The sequence below is a fragment of the Palaemon carinicauda genome, chromosome 42 (genome assembly GCF_036898095.1).
Source record: "Palaemon carinicauda isolate YSFRI2023 chromosome 42, ASM3689809v2, whole genome shotgun sequence".
Classification (NCBI taxonomy): Eukaryota; Metazoa; Arthropoda; class Malacostraca; order Decapoda; family Palaemonidae; genus Palaemon; species Palaemon carinicauda.
This window is the reverse complement of record NC_090766.1, coordinates 6,988,263-7,005,284: the sequence shown is the minus strand read 5'-3', so window position 1 is coordinate 7,005,284 and position 17,022 is coordinate 6,988,263. Positions and strand designations below refer to the sequence as shown.

Sequence of the window (17,022 nt, the reverse complement as noted above, 5' to 3'; positions counted from 1 at the left end):
GTGTTACTCTCATGTCTGCTGATTGGCATATTTTGTTCAATACCTGATGTATCAGGTAGAACAGGGGGACGGCAGAAATCTCCATCCCATCCCAAGGGTGTTGAAATGCATCCTCTATCGCCACAGCTGGGTCCGGCACTGGAGAGCAATACACAGGAGTTTATGCTGTACTGAGGGTGAAGCCAAATAATCAGTATTAGGTAATGACTCATGTTCCCTACGCCCTATGGGTGACAAAACAAATAAGTTTTGCTAATCTGATAATTATGAATATTATGGCCATCATCCTCAGTTACTGGAGTCACAGGGGGCTTCGGTAAAAGAGGATCAGGGGGGTAAGAGAGATTGTGCATTGCATGGAGAAGCTTCCGCTTCTTGCTCTTAACAGAAGACGCTATGAAGGGGGACCTATCCCTCTTGGCTCTCTTTTTACAACGGGCACGATGCTTCTCTCACTGGGAGGGCAGTCAATTCCTGCAAAATTCACAAGGAGAATCAAACGAACACTGCTTACCAAGGCAGTTCGGGCATAAGGGTGCAGATCGGCCTCGACCCGGCTCCTGAAGGTTCCACGTGGGTTACCTTCAAGGCTGGAGCAAGTCTGCATACTACCCGAACAACTACTTACCTCACAAATCATACAGAAAGAAAAAGCACCAAAAACGGAAAAACTTCAGGTTAGATTTGTGATTGTAACAAGGGAGGAGATCCGTCTGGACCACCAATCATACAATGTTGCCAGTTATGCACATTTTTTCTTTCTGGTTGTAGCAAAACAACGTTTAGCAGTAAACCTATATAAATGAATCAGAATTTTGTATCTTCACTGGAACAAATTTCTAAAGTCTCAATTATTCCCTTAAAAGCTATGCATTCTCACAAACATGTGAGGCTTTGAAATAAAATACCATACCAACTGTTTCAGTAATCCCCCAAATAGTGCTCTAGCATTTCTGGCCTAGAATTTTAAGAGAGATTAATTACTACGCAACCCGACATAGCAATCAATAAAGAACACAAAGCCCAACAATGTGCAGCCTGAATGCTCACCCAGCTAATTATCCAAAGACTAACCCTAAATTCTTCATAATACAAGACTAGGAATAAATTCTGACAAAATAAGGCATTGATTTTGAAAGCTATTGCAATTGCCAGACTAATATCAAAATGTATTATGGGTGTGGTAGCCTAATAGAAACGTCTCTCCCTGGCAATATGCTGGACTGAGGTTTGACCTGCTCGAGCTCAATAGTTTCTTGTAGAGTCTACAACCTTACCATCCTTGTGCACTAAGGATGGGAGTTGAAGGGGCCTATAAGTCTACTTGCCGAGTCACCAGCAGTCATTACCAGGCCCCTCTTGGTTCTAACTTTGGTGCTGATCATATGTATATATGGTCAGTCTCTAGGGCATTGTCGCTGTCCCTTGCCTCTGCCATTCATGAACAACCTTTAAAATGGCTTACCTAGACTACTAAATCATATACCGTACCTCAATTCTCATAAGGCTGGCAAAGACTGACTTGAAATAAAGTTTGCAAATATAAAAGATAAAGTTGGAGAGGTTGGACAGTTAACCCTTTTACCCCCAGGCTATTTGGAACTTTCCATCCCTTAACCCCCACTGGTTATTTTTTATTCAAGCACATTTTGCAGTATATATTTTTCAAATTGCTCTAACAGCCTTAATTTTTGTCATAGAGAGGTCAGGTTGGTCTCATTCTCTTGGAAAATGCCTGAAATTTCTCAAAAAATTTTCAAAAAAATAAAAAAAAAATTGTAAAAAGCAGTTTTTTGCAAGGACGTACCGGTAAGTCCATGGGGGTAAAGGGATGTGTTTTGTGAAACATACCAGTATGTCCTTTGGGGGTAAAAGGGTTAATATCAAAATGTATTATGGGTGTGGTAGCCTAATAGAAACGTCTCTCCCTGGCAATATGCTGGACTGGGGTTCGAGACCTGCTCGAGCTCAATAGTTTCTTGTAGAGTCTGCAACCTTACCATCCTTGTGCACTAAGGATGGGAGTTTAAGGGGCCTATAAGTCTACTTGCCGAGTCACCAGCAGTCATTGCCTGGCCCTCCTTGGTCTTAACTTTGGTGCTGATCATATGTATATATGGTCAGTCTCTAGGGCAATGTCACTGTCCCTTGCCTCTGCCATTCATGAACAACCTTTAAACTGGCTTACCTAGACTACTAAATCATATACCGTACCTCAATTCTCATAAGGCTAGCAAAGACTGACTTGAAATAAAGTTTGAATATACAAAAGATAGAGTTGGAGAGGTTGGACAGTTAAGTGGGAAAGGGTCATAGACAAAAGAAAATAAGATAGACAACATTGTAACTGGAGCTGACAATGTTATAAAGAACTTCAAGTAATGTGTACAGGTGCCAAGCAAAATACTATGTATTTAGTAACCCAATATGAGGTTGAGTTAACTTTCTGATCTTTCTAAGACAAGTTTGAAGAAACATGAATGCCTATGATATTGATGTAAGTTAAAGAGTTCATGAAATTTCTCAAAAATAATGCAAGAATTTGTATACAAGGAGACAGATGCAAGAAATGCTGGCTAAATGAATATTTGTTTGAAAAAAAGCAGAGATATACAGGGTTGTGGTGGCCTGTTTGTAATGTCCTGGCTGGTGATCGCCCCACGCTCATTAGTTCCTTTGATCGCTGCAACCTCACCATCCTTGTGAGAGAAGGATGGGCATTTGGGGGAGCCTATAAATCTTTTTGCTGAGTAATCAGCATCCATTGCCTGGCCCTCCTTGGTCTTAGCTTGGGTGGAGAAGGGGCTTGAGTGCTGATCATATGTATATATGGACAGTCTCTAGGGCATTGTTTGCTTGATAAGGCAATGTCCCTGTCCCTTGCCCTTGTCTCTTCCATTCATAAGCAGCCTTTAAACCTTTACATTGTTATATCAAGGCAGCTGATTGTATTCCTCACATTACAAAATGATAAAAATATCGCAAATAGGAGTATAATGTCAGCAAATCTAAAACAGCCGATTAAACTTTTAACGAGGTAAACACAGTCGGTCGCTGGGTGGCGGGTAAGACATGCAACCCTTACTTGGAAGCTTGGCTTAGGAGCTTGCGGGATGGTCGAGGTCTCAAATTTGTGGACTTACAAAAAATACAAATTACTTACAGAATTTGTTATTTGTTCCTACATATACTGTAATACAGTACAAACTATCGACCTTTAAGAGAAGACTTATCCTTACGAGAAAGGAAGTCATGACCAATACTGGCTTGGTTAACTGACCCAGGAAGATGTCAATGAACTTTGGTCCTGAAGAGGGCCAAAATTCATGACTCCTGTCAACCATTAACTTCCCATGCATAGGGATGCAAACATAGTAAGAACAGGGCATTACCATAAATGTTTAAGTCAATCAAGACTCTCTATCCTATAGTATATGTTGTCCAGTGTATAGGCATTATATGATTAATGTATGTGTATATAACACGTCCATCATTTGCCTTGCTTGGAGGATGAGGAAAATACTTCAAATACCATACCAAATTATAAAGAAAAGTCACTCTGGTGCATAGTTTACCTGCATCTAGTGTCCGATTCAGCAACATAACATTACTGTTGTACCACAAAAGAGGGGAAGAAGAGAAGAAACATTGCCAGTCATTCTTACCTTTCACTCTAAGACTTGCTTCGCAGCCGCTATTAAGACGCGATAACACTTGTCCTGAGAGGGAGCTGGGCTCACTACACCACCTGTTGAGTGGTTACCAAGGACTTGTGGGCATATTCATGAAGATAGTGGGCAGTGAAAGTTGTCTGTCGTTTCCAGACTCAGGCGTTCATGACCTGCGCCACAGACAGATTCTTCCTGAAGACTAAGCTAGAGCCGATACTCCTGATTTCATTACCCCTCATCCTCGAGGGTACGCCTTCATGTGCATCATATGGCGTGTAGGAGCGTCTGGTGGTTTTCAAAAGCTAGAAGGAAATAGTACAGTATTCCTGGATATAGGTGCCTTAACTTCCCAGAGCTTAGGTAAAGTCTCTGGTGCTCAGGTCTAAAGTGTTGAGTTCTTTTGACATAGCATCATAACATCCTAAGTAGGCAGCATCCTATCTGAAGTACCTGTACCACTCACTTCTGCTACGTGTTGCTATCACATTGCTTAATGGCTCAACAGGCAACCCCCCCACACACAGCAGCTTGCAGAAGGAATCCATGTTCTCAACGTCCCCTTCCTCCTTTCCTTCCCTACCTCCCGTCTTTGCTCAGCCAGGACAAGGTTGAAAAGGGGAAGTATTCTCCACACCCTTCTTCAAAGAAGAATAAGCTGGAGTTGGCTTGGACTTTGGTGAGGTCGTCTGCTTCTTTACTGGTGGTCTTTTTGCAGATGCAACAGCCTTGGGTGTAACACCCTTAGAGAAACCTTGGCCCCTCAAAATCCCCCGTCCATTGCCTAATGGAGTCTTGGCTCACCTTCTTCCATCTCTCAACTATAGCCTCAACGTTCTGCTACAGGAACAAGAAATTCCACAACAAAAGGGCAGCCTTCCATCTCACATGGCTGGAAAGACAGTCTGCTACTGCGTCTCTCCACTTGAAGACCCATTTCGCCCACTGGCTGGCCGACTGGATTGTTAAAAAGGTGACAGCTTTAGCCCCTTTTCAGTTTGTCTAAGGAAAGGTGGGATATTGCAAAGTGGGCTACCGCCCCTGACCAATGGTCAATCAACGATGTAGCCTGGAGGCTAGCCATCGATGCTGACTCCATAGCTGTAGATTTAGAAGTCGAAAAAGAGGTGCTCTTGTATTTCAGCTTCTCCATCAAAGACCCCTTAGTCTGCTCCTCTATCGCATCATTGATAGGCAAAGGGGTAGGAGGAGTACTTTCAAGACATAAAATCTTCCCAATTTAAAGAGAGGGAGGAAGAATCTAGCTGGAGTGACTAGATCACAGCGAGTTCTTCTCTCCTACAATCTGTAGGTCTACCTCGTTCAAAGTATTTAAAGGTTTAGGCAAAAACCTTGGGTAGCACCATAGCGCAGGTGATAACTGTAAAGCTTCCTATTATGGGTTCAGATGATGCTTCTCCAAGTCCGCCAACTTCCCTAAAAAGTGCCAAAACCTTCAGAAAGGTTGACTCTGTCTCAGCAGGCAGAGGGTATGGTCTACAGTAATCGAGTCTGAGGGATCCTGAGAGATCCTCCTCCCGGAAGGTTCCATGTGGGAGGAAGGGATCTCCAACTGCTTTACGTAAGACCAATTGAGGCCCCAAACCGAACTGGGCTAGTAATCCTCAGAATGAGCAATATAAGTATGAGATGTCTCCTTGAACGAGTCACTCCCTGAAGACACCTAGGAGGAATCATCATCTTCACTGTAGGGTTATCTTATGTGTTCTGGGAAAAAATGTTCCCTAGGTTTATTCTCCTTGGAAGAAAGATGGCATTTAGACCTATTGTCCTTGCGCTCGGACCGTGAATCTGCAGCAGCTCGGTCCGAACATGGTGAGGTACTGTGAGAAGCAAAATGTTCCTTCAGGAAGTTTTCTTAGGTTGATCTGCGTTGGAACCTGAAGCCTCAGAAGACGAAATTTACTTCCTCCGTCCGGGGGAACGAGAGGTCTTCTCTATCAATGCCTTAGAAGACTTGATCTGTAAGGTTCAAAGGCCAGCAGCATTCTCCGAAGAAACCCATCTCCACAGGACCGAGACTTCTTGGAAGGAGAGAAGCATTGACGGGAAGACCAGCTATCTATGGTCTTGACCGATAGAGATTGACAAGTGGAAATTACTGTTTCCTCTCTGCATCCATGAATACAGTGTCACCGAGATGATCTTCTTGTGGGGCTTGAAAACATTTATCGCCCATTTATGGTGATCGTAGCGAAAGTGAATGTGTCCTCGGAGAATGAGTTCAAGAAGTACAGTACGTCGCTTATGGAACGCAATGTTTGATGGAATTGTTCAAGATTGTCAGTCCAAACTGGACCTGGGAGGGTGAGCCTTCCTATCTTATGAGGAGCAAGACAAAACTGTACGCAACTTTGTCTCTCATGGCGAGTGAGAACAAGAAGCAAGGACGAAGAGGGAGAAGCAGATCTCCTTGCGCATGGCAAACGTAACTGAGACAACCAGGATGATTGTGCTTGTGGAGATCCAGACCAAGGAGATCAGTTATGGGGTGATCGTTTCTCACAGGGAGAACCAACAGAAGGACGAGAAGAGCCTAACTTCTCTTTCTTCTCCTTGTGTGGGACAAGCAATTCCAGACGATTGGAAAACTCAGAACCGTCATCAGAAACTTATTCTTCCCCTCGGCTTTCTTGACAGGGCGATCTGTCACCAGTGTCTCAGAAGCATCCAGAGTCCTGACCAGTAACTCTTGGGATCAGTCTATTACAATTAAGATCCCTGAATCTTGCTTGTGAGATCTGGAACCACGTAACCAAGCTTCTTTTCTGGGTCGACCTCTGACGTCCGGTGAAAAGGGTCCTTCCTTACACTTTTCTGATATTAAATACTTCCAAATATACCAGAGAAAGATTAAAGTATGGAATGCAGAGGTTACTACCCTCGCGCGAAAACCCAGTGGGCGTCGTTTATAAAGCAGGGGCGTGTGAAAACCACTATTCACTGGCTGGCTTTTCTGAGGGTCAAGGCTCCTTATCTGGGAACAGCCACATGTCTGGCTTAGGAGTAGACATTGCAAGTGAAGATTACAAGCACTCTGCAGAGAAAAAGAAAGATCAATCAACCAAGCCAGAGACCCAGTAGAGTACATTTATACGCAGCTGCTATTAACCCTTTTACCCCCAAAGGACGTACTGGTACGTTTCACAAAAGCCATCCCTTTACCCCCATGGACGTACCGGTACGTCCTTGCAAAAAAATGCCATAAAAAATTTTTTTTTCATATTTTTGATAATTTTTTGAGAAAATTCAGGCATTTTCCAAGAGAATGAGACCAATCTGACCTCTCTATGACAAAAATTAAGGCTGTTAGAGCAATTTAAAAAAAATATACTGCAAAAAGTGCTGGGAAAAAAATAACCCCCTGGGGGTTAAGGGTTGGAAATTTCCAAATAGCCTGGGGGTAAAAGGGTTAAAGTCAGAGTGAGGGTTGCTCTACCTGTCAGGCATGTGGGGCTTAACCGTCACCTGGCAACTAACTATGCTTACCTTGTCAAAAGTCTAAACGAATGTTTCATCTTCGCCGACGTCATTCCCCTATTAAATGTTGGTTAATATTACATGTAGGAACCAACAGCAAAATCTATATAAAAAAATGTCAAACTCAGCATATCTAAATGATCATTTAACCCTCTAATACTAATTCCAGTTTCTATCTTTATCTATTTGTTAGTTATGCTACATAACATCAATGTATATAAGTTGACATATGGCGTCACTGCTCACCGTAAAAAAAGTCATGACCCTGAGAGAGACTTTGTCACGGTTGGGGTTTAAAAACCTTGGAAAAGTGTTACTGTACTTTAGAAATGAAATACAAAACCATGTACATCATCAGAAAAACTTTAGCTCCAAACAAAATAAAATCATTCACCAACAAGGAAATAAACTGATAATTTGCAAAATGAAATTATCGACTCATTTTAGGGAATATGAACACCACCATATATATACATTACATTGAATTATCAAATCTCCATTAGAATGTAATCATGCTATAAATAAATAGGGAAATAGTAACAACTATTAGTTGTAAATGGTGTGACCCGACTCAAAATAGCATTGTTCTTACTGTAACAAAATGGAATCGTATAATTACCTAGTGGGGTGTCAACAAGTACAGCATTGTACAGCTCAGAACTAGTAGAGGCAACATTAATAGCCTCAATCTGCTCGAAGGTACCGAGTGGATGACATTTGGGCATTAGCTCAGAAATTGGTCGTTGATGCAGAGCTCCAGTGATAAGCAACACGATGTTATCAATCATATACCTATGGAAGATGAAAAGCAAACATTTCGGTATTAAGATGGCATTAGCAGGCTCATCATTCTAAGAGATTAATAAATTTGAATCCTACCACAACTACCTGTACTGTATTTTCATAAGTGAAAGAAACACAACTATAATCAAAGCTTTTGAGGTCACATGACTTAAAAAAAATACATTCTGCCTAATAAAATCTTACTAAAGTACAGTATATATCTGTAATATATCATTCCAGGTCCAAATAAACGTTGAGGTATATTTTAAGTGCAGTTTATTCCCAGACAAGGATCCATAGTGATACTGACAATTCAGTTACAGAAACTAGACTCCCTGTTATATAGAAAGCATCAGAAAACGTTAACAGTACAAACCATAATAAAACCTTAACAGCAGTTCCCCATAACAACAATAAACAACCATTACCATCGAGCGGACATACATAATTATACAACAAACGACTCAAGTATACAACAACTTTCTTTTTTTTTTTTTTTTTTTTTTTTTTTTTTTTTTTTTTTTTTTAACATTACTCGAGTCATCGTACATATACATAAATAATGATTTACAATACAAAGCGTACTGTGTTCTTCCTCAGTCTGTTACTTCGTCTTGGGCCTTCACTTTCGAGTTCGTCTACAGATATATCCGTTTCCTCTTTAATATCGCCGCCATGATATTTTCGAAGGTATCTACGATTACGCCAACAAAGTTTTCCACTTGATGAAAGCCTGATGAAATAGCATCTGTTTCTCGGTCCGACCTTGACGATTTCACCGATCCTATCCCATTCTTTCGTTGCAGCGTCTTGTATTCGGACTTTATCTCCAACGATAAACACTTTAAGATCTGTTGCCGATGCATTGTAACGTGTAGTATTAATCCTCTCTTTCTCTCTCCTCCTCATCTCTGCTGCTTCGATATCCTGACGATTATCAGATATGAGAGCGCTATGATGAGATGGAACCAAAGATCTAAGATTATGTCCGAACACCACTTGATTTGGGCTACGTCCATCTGCATTAGGGGTGTTCCTTAATTCCAGCAAAGCCTCGTGAAATCGCTCATCCATCGTTGTATTTTCAAGTTTGGTCAACAGATTCTTCACTTTCTTTACAATAACTTCGGCGTGTCCATTGCTACTGGGAAAATGAGGTGAACTTGGACTCCATTTGATTCCTCTTCCCTTCAAGAATCTCTGAAATTCCGTAGCGCTGAACTGAGGTCCCCCATCTGTACGTATCCGTTGAGGGTAACCTGTAAAGGACATCATTTTGATCATTGCATTACAAACTTGTTTTGCCGATGGGCTGTCCTTCCATTGTTGGACCATAGGATATCCACTTAGACGATCGGCGTAAGTCAAAAAATGTTGGCCCTTTAGGTAGAACAAATCTGCAGACACACTTTCAAAGGGACGTGTTGGCAAAGGGTCTGTTTTCAGAGTTTCTTTCCCCAGGCTTGGCAAATTGCGTTGACAAACTTCACATTTCTCTATCATTTGTGTTATGTCATTGGTGATACCTGGCCAATATACGCACAATCGGGCTCTCTGCTTTGTTCTGGTTATTCCTTGATGGGCTGCATGTAGTCGTTCCAAAACCTCTTTCCTCTTTTGTTTCGGAATAATTAACCTTTTTCCAAACAGGACAAGATCACCATCTATAGATAATTCATGCCTTATACTTTTATACTGCTTGACACATGGTGGTGAATCGTCATGTTCAACGGTGTCCTCCATTATAGCATGAACCAGCTTTACATAATCTAGATCATTTCGTGCTGTTTCCTGAAGTTCGTCGACAATAAGGTCAACAACTCTTCCGTCATCGTAAAATTCTCTGTCATCACAAACCGATGCAATATAAACAGCCATGACCGTACGCTCATCACATTCCTCTTCAGTTTGATCTGGATCATCAACAGGTGCTCGGCTGAGACAATCAGCTATAGCATGATCACTTCCCTTCCTCCACTCCAATGTGAACTGAAACTGACTCTGTAAATCAGCCTTTAAATTTTGCAGTTTTACGTTTTCGACCTGGTTCAAAGAGTATTTATTAAAAAGTGGTAGAAGTGGGCGGTGATCAGTGATGACTGTAAAATGAGGGAGGCCATGCAAGTATAATTTACATTTCAGTATGGTGTATTTGATAGCTAAGGCTTCAAGTTCTATCATGGAATATCTTGTTTCCATGTCCGACAAAAACCTACTTCCACAGGTGATGAGTTTCCATCCTTCTTTGTGTTTCTGAAGTAAGCTGAATCCAAATCCTTTCAGTCTACTTGCATCCGTCTCCAAACGTGTCATCCTACTGGGATCGAACTGCGCAAGAATCGGTGTTTTAGTTAACAACCCTTTAACTTTCTCAAACGCTTCACAATGTGCTGGTAACCACTGGAACTGATTTTTACTCTTTAGAAGATCTCTCAGTGGTGTGCAAGTAGCACTAATGTGCGAGCAAAATGAGCCCAGTTGATTAACCATCCCCATAAAACTTCGCAGTTCAGTGATGTTTGTAGGAGTTGCAAATTCTGTAATGGCTCTCACTTTATCTGGGTCTGCTTCTCTCCCTTCTGCGGACAAAATAAATCCAGCAACACGAACAGATGATCGAGCAAATTTGAATTTAGCTAGGTTTAAAGTTATACCATGCTCTACGCAACGATCAAGAAAAGCACGAACATCCAGTATGTGTTCCTCAAGTGTGCGACTAGCAATAAGAATGTCATCCACAACTTTATGTGTTCGCTCCAAACCGTCTATAGCAAGATCCCCTTTGAAGTTGTAGCTATCACCAGTGCTGATAAAACCCATTGGTGCTCTCTTGTATCTAAACCTACCCCATGGCGTCAGAAATGTTGTCAGATCTCTAGAATCTTCATGCAGTTCCAACTGCCAGTATCCTTTAGCAGCATCCAAAACTGTGAAGTACTTTGCATCCAGTACAACTTCATTTATGACATCATGTGGGATTTTAGCATTGTGTACAATTCTATGGACTTGAGAATTTAGCTTCGAAAGGTCAACCGTCATTCTAATTCCACCTGTAGGCTTTGGGACAACAACAATAGGATGACACCATTCTGTTGGCCGATCTCCAACTCGTTCAATAATACCCTGTTTCATCATGTCTTCCAGTTCTTTCTTCACTGCTTCACGTAGTGGGTAACTCACTGGCCTTGCAGCATATATTGCAAAAGGTTTTGCATCTTCCTTGAGTTGGATTTTCATTGGTGGTGTTTTCATCGTTTGCAATTGCCCTTTGATATTGAAAACTTCTTTGTAAGTCTGCAATATCTGCTTTTCCATAACTTCAATGTCTCGGTCAGTGGACTTTATACTATGGCCTAGAGCAGTAACAGATTTATCAATAGCTTCAACCAACTTCTTTGCAGGTAAAGGGAAGTCTTCATGAACAATACCAAGGTTCCTGCATGCACGAAGGGATAGATACATATCATCAAACTTCACATCTCTGCAAAATATTACATTTTCCATGCAATGCATATCACCAATCTTCAGCAACAAGTCAATTCCGCCAATAATTCTCAGTCTCTTCCCATTAACACTCACAAGGTGTTCCTCATAATTCTGCAGGTCCTTCCTCTGTAGTCTAAGAGAATGCAACATCCCCATGCCAGCAACAGTCATCTGGGCACCTGTATCAGCAATCGCATTCATCTTAGCAAGATAACCTGTCTTCGGGTGATGAAATTCAATGGGGAGTACTGGCCGTTCCTGGCCACGAAACGAAATTTCTGCCATGTGTTTTAACTTTCCAAATTTTGGTGACAGTGCAGCTTCTTTTCCCTTCTTTTGTTTTTCGCAAACTTTACTAAAATGTCCAGAGAATCCACAATAGTGGCAGGTTTTCCCTACTGCAGGACACAATCTGCCAGTTTGGTGAGGTGGAAAACCGCACTTCCGACATTTCAGTCGCTCCTCTTTAGGTGATCCACGGTGAATTCTTCGGTTAGTACTCCTGCTTCTACCACGCTGCTTGAATCCGGCTGCATTAATGGCACTTTCTGTACTGAGACGCTTGTCTTCTCTCTCTGCTAACTCGCGGTTACGGCAAAGGGAAATAGTATCAGCAAGGCTAAGAGTGGGTTTTTTACTTAAAAGCTCTTGTCTCGTTTCCTCGTCTCGTACACCAGATACAATGAGAGTAGTGATCCACTCATCAGAAGTCATATCTGCAAGGTTGGCGTCCTCTGCTCGCTCACGAAGATCAACTAAAAAGTCATCAAAAGATTCGCCAGCATCTTGCTTTCTTCTGACCAATTTGTATCTGTCCACTGCAACGTTCCGCTGGTCCTTGAGATACTTTTTGATTTGCTCAATTATCTCATTCAGCGACAAAGCCGTGTCTAAAGGAATCTCAACCGCATGACGAACCCTTTGTAGGAAATCAGGCTTGCAAAACGACCAAAAGGTGGCTATTTGATCCTCCCTAGGTTTCTCACTCAGCTTTGCAACTTGAGCATAGTTCTTCCAACTGGCTTCCCACCTTTTAAATGATTTTAAGGTAACACCATCCTCAAGCAACTCTGGAGGCCGTATAGAAATTTTCGCAGGAATATTTCGACGGGGGTCCCCAGGATTATCTTCTGCCCCACTAGGAGTAGTAGGTCCAAATCGGTTAAGAAGAGCAGTAAGTTCACGATCACGACGTTCCTGTTCACGATCCCGACGTTCCTGCTCACGATCCCGACGTTCCTGCTCACGATCCCGACGTTCCTGCTCGCGCAAAATTCGATCCTCCTGAAGTTTCATCTGCTGTTGTAGCATTTGCAACATGATCATCATTGAATCATTTGAACCTGTATTTGCGTCCTCGTGTTTCATGCTTCCGTCATCCGTTTCAGTCCTTTTAGCATTTCTAATAGCACCTTGGAGGAGACTGTTCAGTCTCACTGTACTATCCTTGGGGCTGAAAGACACATCCAAAGCACGGAGATAATTCACAATCTCGTCACGAGTAAGCTGCTGAATGTCCTCTTTCGTTAAAAGGAGTGCCTCTTCGCCAAGTTTCAATGCAGTATCCATTGCAAGTCTTCCTTTCCAACGGTGTATTTCGCCACGTAGACCTCGAGACTCACTGCGCCATGTAATATATCATTCCAGGTCCAAATAAACGTTGAGGTATATTTTAAGTGCAGTTTATTCCCAGACAAGGATCCATAGTGATACTGACAATTCAGTTACAGAAACTAGACTCCCTGTTATATAGAAAGCATCAGAAAACGTTAACAGTACAAACCATAATAAAACCTTAACAGCAGTTCCCCATAACAACAATAAACAACCATTACCATCGAGCGGACATACATAATTATACAACAAACGACTCAAGTATACAACAATATCTATTTGAGCAAGTCTTTTTTGCGGTCCTGAAATCCTCTAGAAAGGCATTGAAGAGTGATGAACTCATACACAGTATGAGAGGCCAGAATTCAGTCCCACAGAGGGATTCATTTATTGAAAACCTAATGGGAGATTTTGAGAACCTGAAGTTTTTAATCAGAGAAGTGGAAGGCTTTATACTTTGGAGGTATCCCTTTCAAGGAAAAATAAGGGCCTAGTTGTAGATCCTCCTGTTCCAGCTGCCTGATTAGGAAGACAATTCCACAATCTGGGCACTGCTGAAGAAATACTTCTAGAATACTGTGTAGTACTGTATCTAGCAACAATACCTATTAGTCTCCATGCATCTAGAACAGTACTGAACTACCATTATATTTCCTTCTATTATCTTATGCGTCTGACAGTTTTCTTAACGACAATCGACAAGTATCATCCAATCTGATATACAGTAATTGAAAAAAAAATTTTAAGCGCTGTATGCCTTTTATGTTAATTAAAGGTAAAATTTAGTGTTGAGCACAAGAGCCTTGTTAGTTGTCATAAAAACTTCAATTTTTCTGTTCTCTTTTTACTATGAATTTTCTAGTATTATACTAATTAGGTGTTATGTACCAATTCTAATTTTACTCTTTTATTTTTTTTTTTATTTTTGCATACATAAATTAAATGTTACCGGCGTCAATGACCTTAGATGTCAGGATGCCTGAAAACTTTAAATCAATCAATCAATCAATCAATCCTGTAAGAAGACTTACCAAAATGTAAGATACCTTAACTTGGTAGTCAGTTAGACTACGCAACATGAATTCCATACGAATTTTTCCTGCCTTCTTTACCATGCCACGATGTTAATATACAAACCTCACACTACTCACTAGTATGATATATTTTGATTTCATACAATACAAAAGCACTAAAGGTTTCTCAGATATTTCTCAACATCTGTAAATTTCCAAATAATTTATAAAGACACTAAGAGGCCAATAAGTAGCTTAGAAACTGTTTTCAAAATTCAAATTTTGGAAGAATCTTTACTCAAAACTCATTTGGCAATTCCTCCAATGCTTTGAGTTGCCTTGCAGCAAACAGTGTAATTCAAACTATGGGGCAAAAATATTTAGAAAACATTCTGCTTCCAAACCCCAAGCCTCTAATGTTTCTGAAAGGCCAAAATAATTTACAAAGTGACAGCCTTAAAGCAAAAATGATTATAATCCACCACTGTAATGAAGAACAGCACACAACAGACATAGTGATGGATACCAGAATGTCTGAATCAGCACTACCAATTATTTGTTTGGTTAAAAACAAGATCTGCCCAAAGGTTTATCTTCTTTATGCTGTGTTGTATTTAAGTTATAATAAAACAACAGAAGAGAAGTTCAAGGATTGGATATACTATACAGACAAAGGACTATCTCAAAGTCATGCTTTTTATTGCTATCAGCAGCTTCTTGCTAACTTCAAGAGACAACATGGTCTTCACAGTGTTAAGTTTAGTGTGTGTGGGGGGGAGGGGTTGTATCCAGAAATAAACCAACAGATGATGATTTCATTATGATAAAAAACCACATTGATACACATGGATACCAGCAAGAGTAGATTCTCAATTTAGACAAGATGTCTTCATCTCTTTACCGGACTTTAGAAGCAGCACATTTCTGTATCATCATTATAGGTTTCTATCTACATGTTAACGTATTGAAGCCACAATCATTTAAAGGTCTTATAAAGACAACAGCCCACCTGTTTATTATAGCTGAATATTAGAACATTACCAGATGTAATTGAACACCCATGTCAAAGAGTTTACTTCTAGGTGTCAATCTTTCCAATCGTAGTTAAATCCCTATTATTTTTCCCCATTTGTATCATATAGAATCTAATTAATGGATTAAGGGATCACAGATATGTTTAAAATCACTTTAACAGAGATGCTGTGAGCAGATCCTTATTTATTTCTAAGCAGGTGATTCTTATAATCCCTTTAGCATATAGTGTATGTCTGCAAAATGTGTTAAAGGAATTTGGAGGAAACTATGCCCTGATAGGATTCAGGGATTTCTTAGACTCTGTAAAAGAAAATTACTTGTGGCTCAATAATGACCTTTCAAATCATGCAGATATTTTGGTTTTTATGAAGTTTATAAGCGAGAGTCTGAGAACTTACTGACATCACACTGCAAATAAGAAATCCAACCAATACACATTTCTCTGGCCCTAACAGTTCATTCACTGAATTATGATATTAATTTTCTATGTTGGGGACAAAAAACCTCCAAACGATTTTAAATGGGGAATTGCCTAGATAAAAGGCATAAAATTACCATGGTAGGAATGTAAGAAACTATACGTATTAATTTACTTCAAATACAAGATTCCGAAAATGCTTTCAAGAATCACCGCATAATCAAATTTCAAGTAGTACTATTTAGTGCCATTTTATGATTTATCTAAAATGAAAACATTATCTACCAAGTGGGCGCTTCTAATTCTGTAGCAAAAAATTTAATGTTGCTTGTTAACAATGCCGACTATGATGCAACAGAGACTAGCATTCTAAATCATTTATTGGCCCCAGATTTTGGCTAGTTCATCTATAGGAGAGCACGATCTTACTGTAGATGGAACAGTTGAATAATACTGAAAATAAAAAATTGCAAATGAACTCCTTTCAAATATTATTAAATACTTCTTTAAAGTTTCTTTAACTTTCATTTCAAAATAATATTCAACATCATAGAGAAAGCTCAAGACTTCAATCTTCCGTTGATGTTTCTTCTTAGATAACGCCACTTTGCTACAAAGGAATAGCCTCAGTGAGGCAAGAGGTTTGTATGCTGTGAATACATGTTTTTTTTTTTTTTTTGTATTTTCCATAAACTTTTGCATAATACTTCTTTCAAAATATAAGGTTGGTTGCGCATAAAAACTGTATATCTGCATTTAGTAGGGAACAAGACACTTCAAACTCGTTAGTTCCTTTGGTCACTGTAACCTCACGATCCTTGTGAGCTAAAGATGGGGGGTTTGGGGGTGCCTATAGGTCTATCTGCTGAGTCATCAGCAGCCATTGCCTAGCCCTCCTTGGTCCTAGCTTGGGTGGAGAGGGGACTTGGGCATTGATCATATATATATATGGTCAGTCTCTAGGGCATTGTCCTACTTGATAGGGCAATGTCACTATCCCTTGCCTCTACCACTCATGACCAACCTTTAAACCTTCAAGGGAATGCCATACATACCCATAAGTGATGTAGTCCAGGAATGTAGCCAGCGGTTCCACTGCATGAGTACGCAAATGCTGAAATTCCGTCACCAACTTGTCTCTCAGCTTATCGTCAATGACCGATACTTGGAGTGGTGATGCCTCATTAGCTAAGAAGCTTCCATAGTCGGTACTTTGCAGATGAAGCTTCAGATCTAAAGAGAAAATTTCCTTTGAAAATACATGAAACAAATTGTAAAATTTCAGAAAGATTACATATTTCTATTGGTAATTAATATCCACATTAGTCATCTTTGAATATAATATACAAATTACTGGACAGTACAAGAATTTAACTCTACAGTACTTGAATAAAACCAATTGCTTGAATTTATAGTACAATTTCTGAAAAAAAAATTATCTGAATACTGTACCCCACTTGCAAATTATTTCAATGTACATCATAAGACTGAAAAAGATTCCATG

General features: G+C 40.3%; 1 protein-coding gene across 1 annotated transcript in view; it reads right to left on the bottom strand.

Annotated features, from left to right (window-relative positions):
* VhaAC39-1 (V-type proton ATPase subunit VhaAC39-1) overlaps positions 1-17,022 on the bottom strand; it is a 56,407-nt gene that overhangs the window by 6,050 nt on the left and 33,335 nt on the right. The window contains exons 3-4 of the mRNA XM_068365003.1: positions 16,574-16,751; positions 7,789-7,961 (exon numbers count right to left, since the gene is read on the bottom strand). Coding sequence (XP_068221104.1) covers positions 7,789-7,961; positions 16,574-16,751 — 351 coding nt within the window. The remainder of the gene's footprint in view (positions 1-7,788; positions 7,962-16,573; positions 16,752-17,022) is intronic.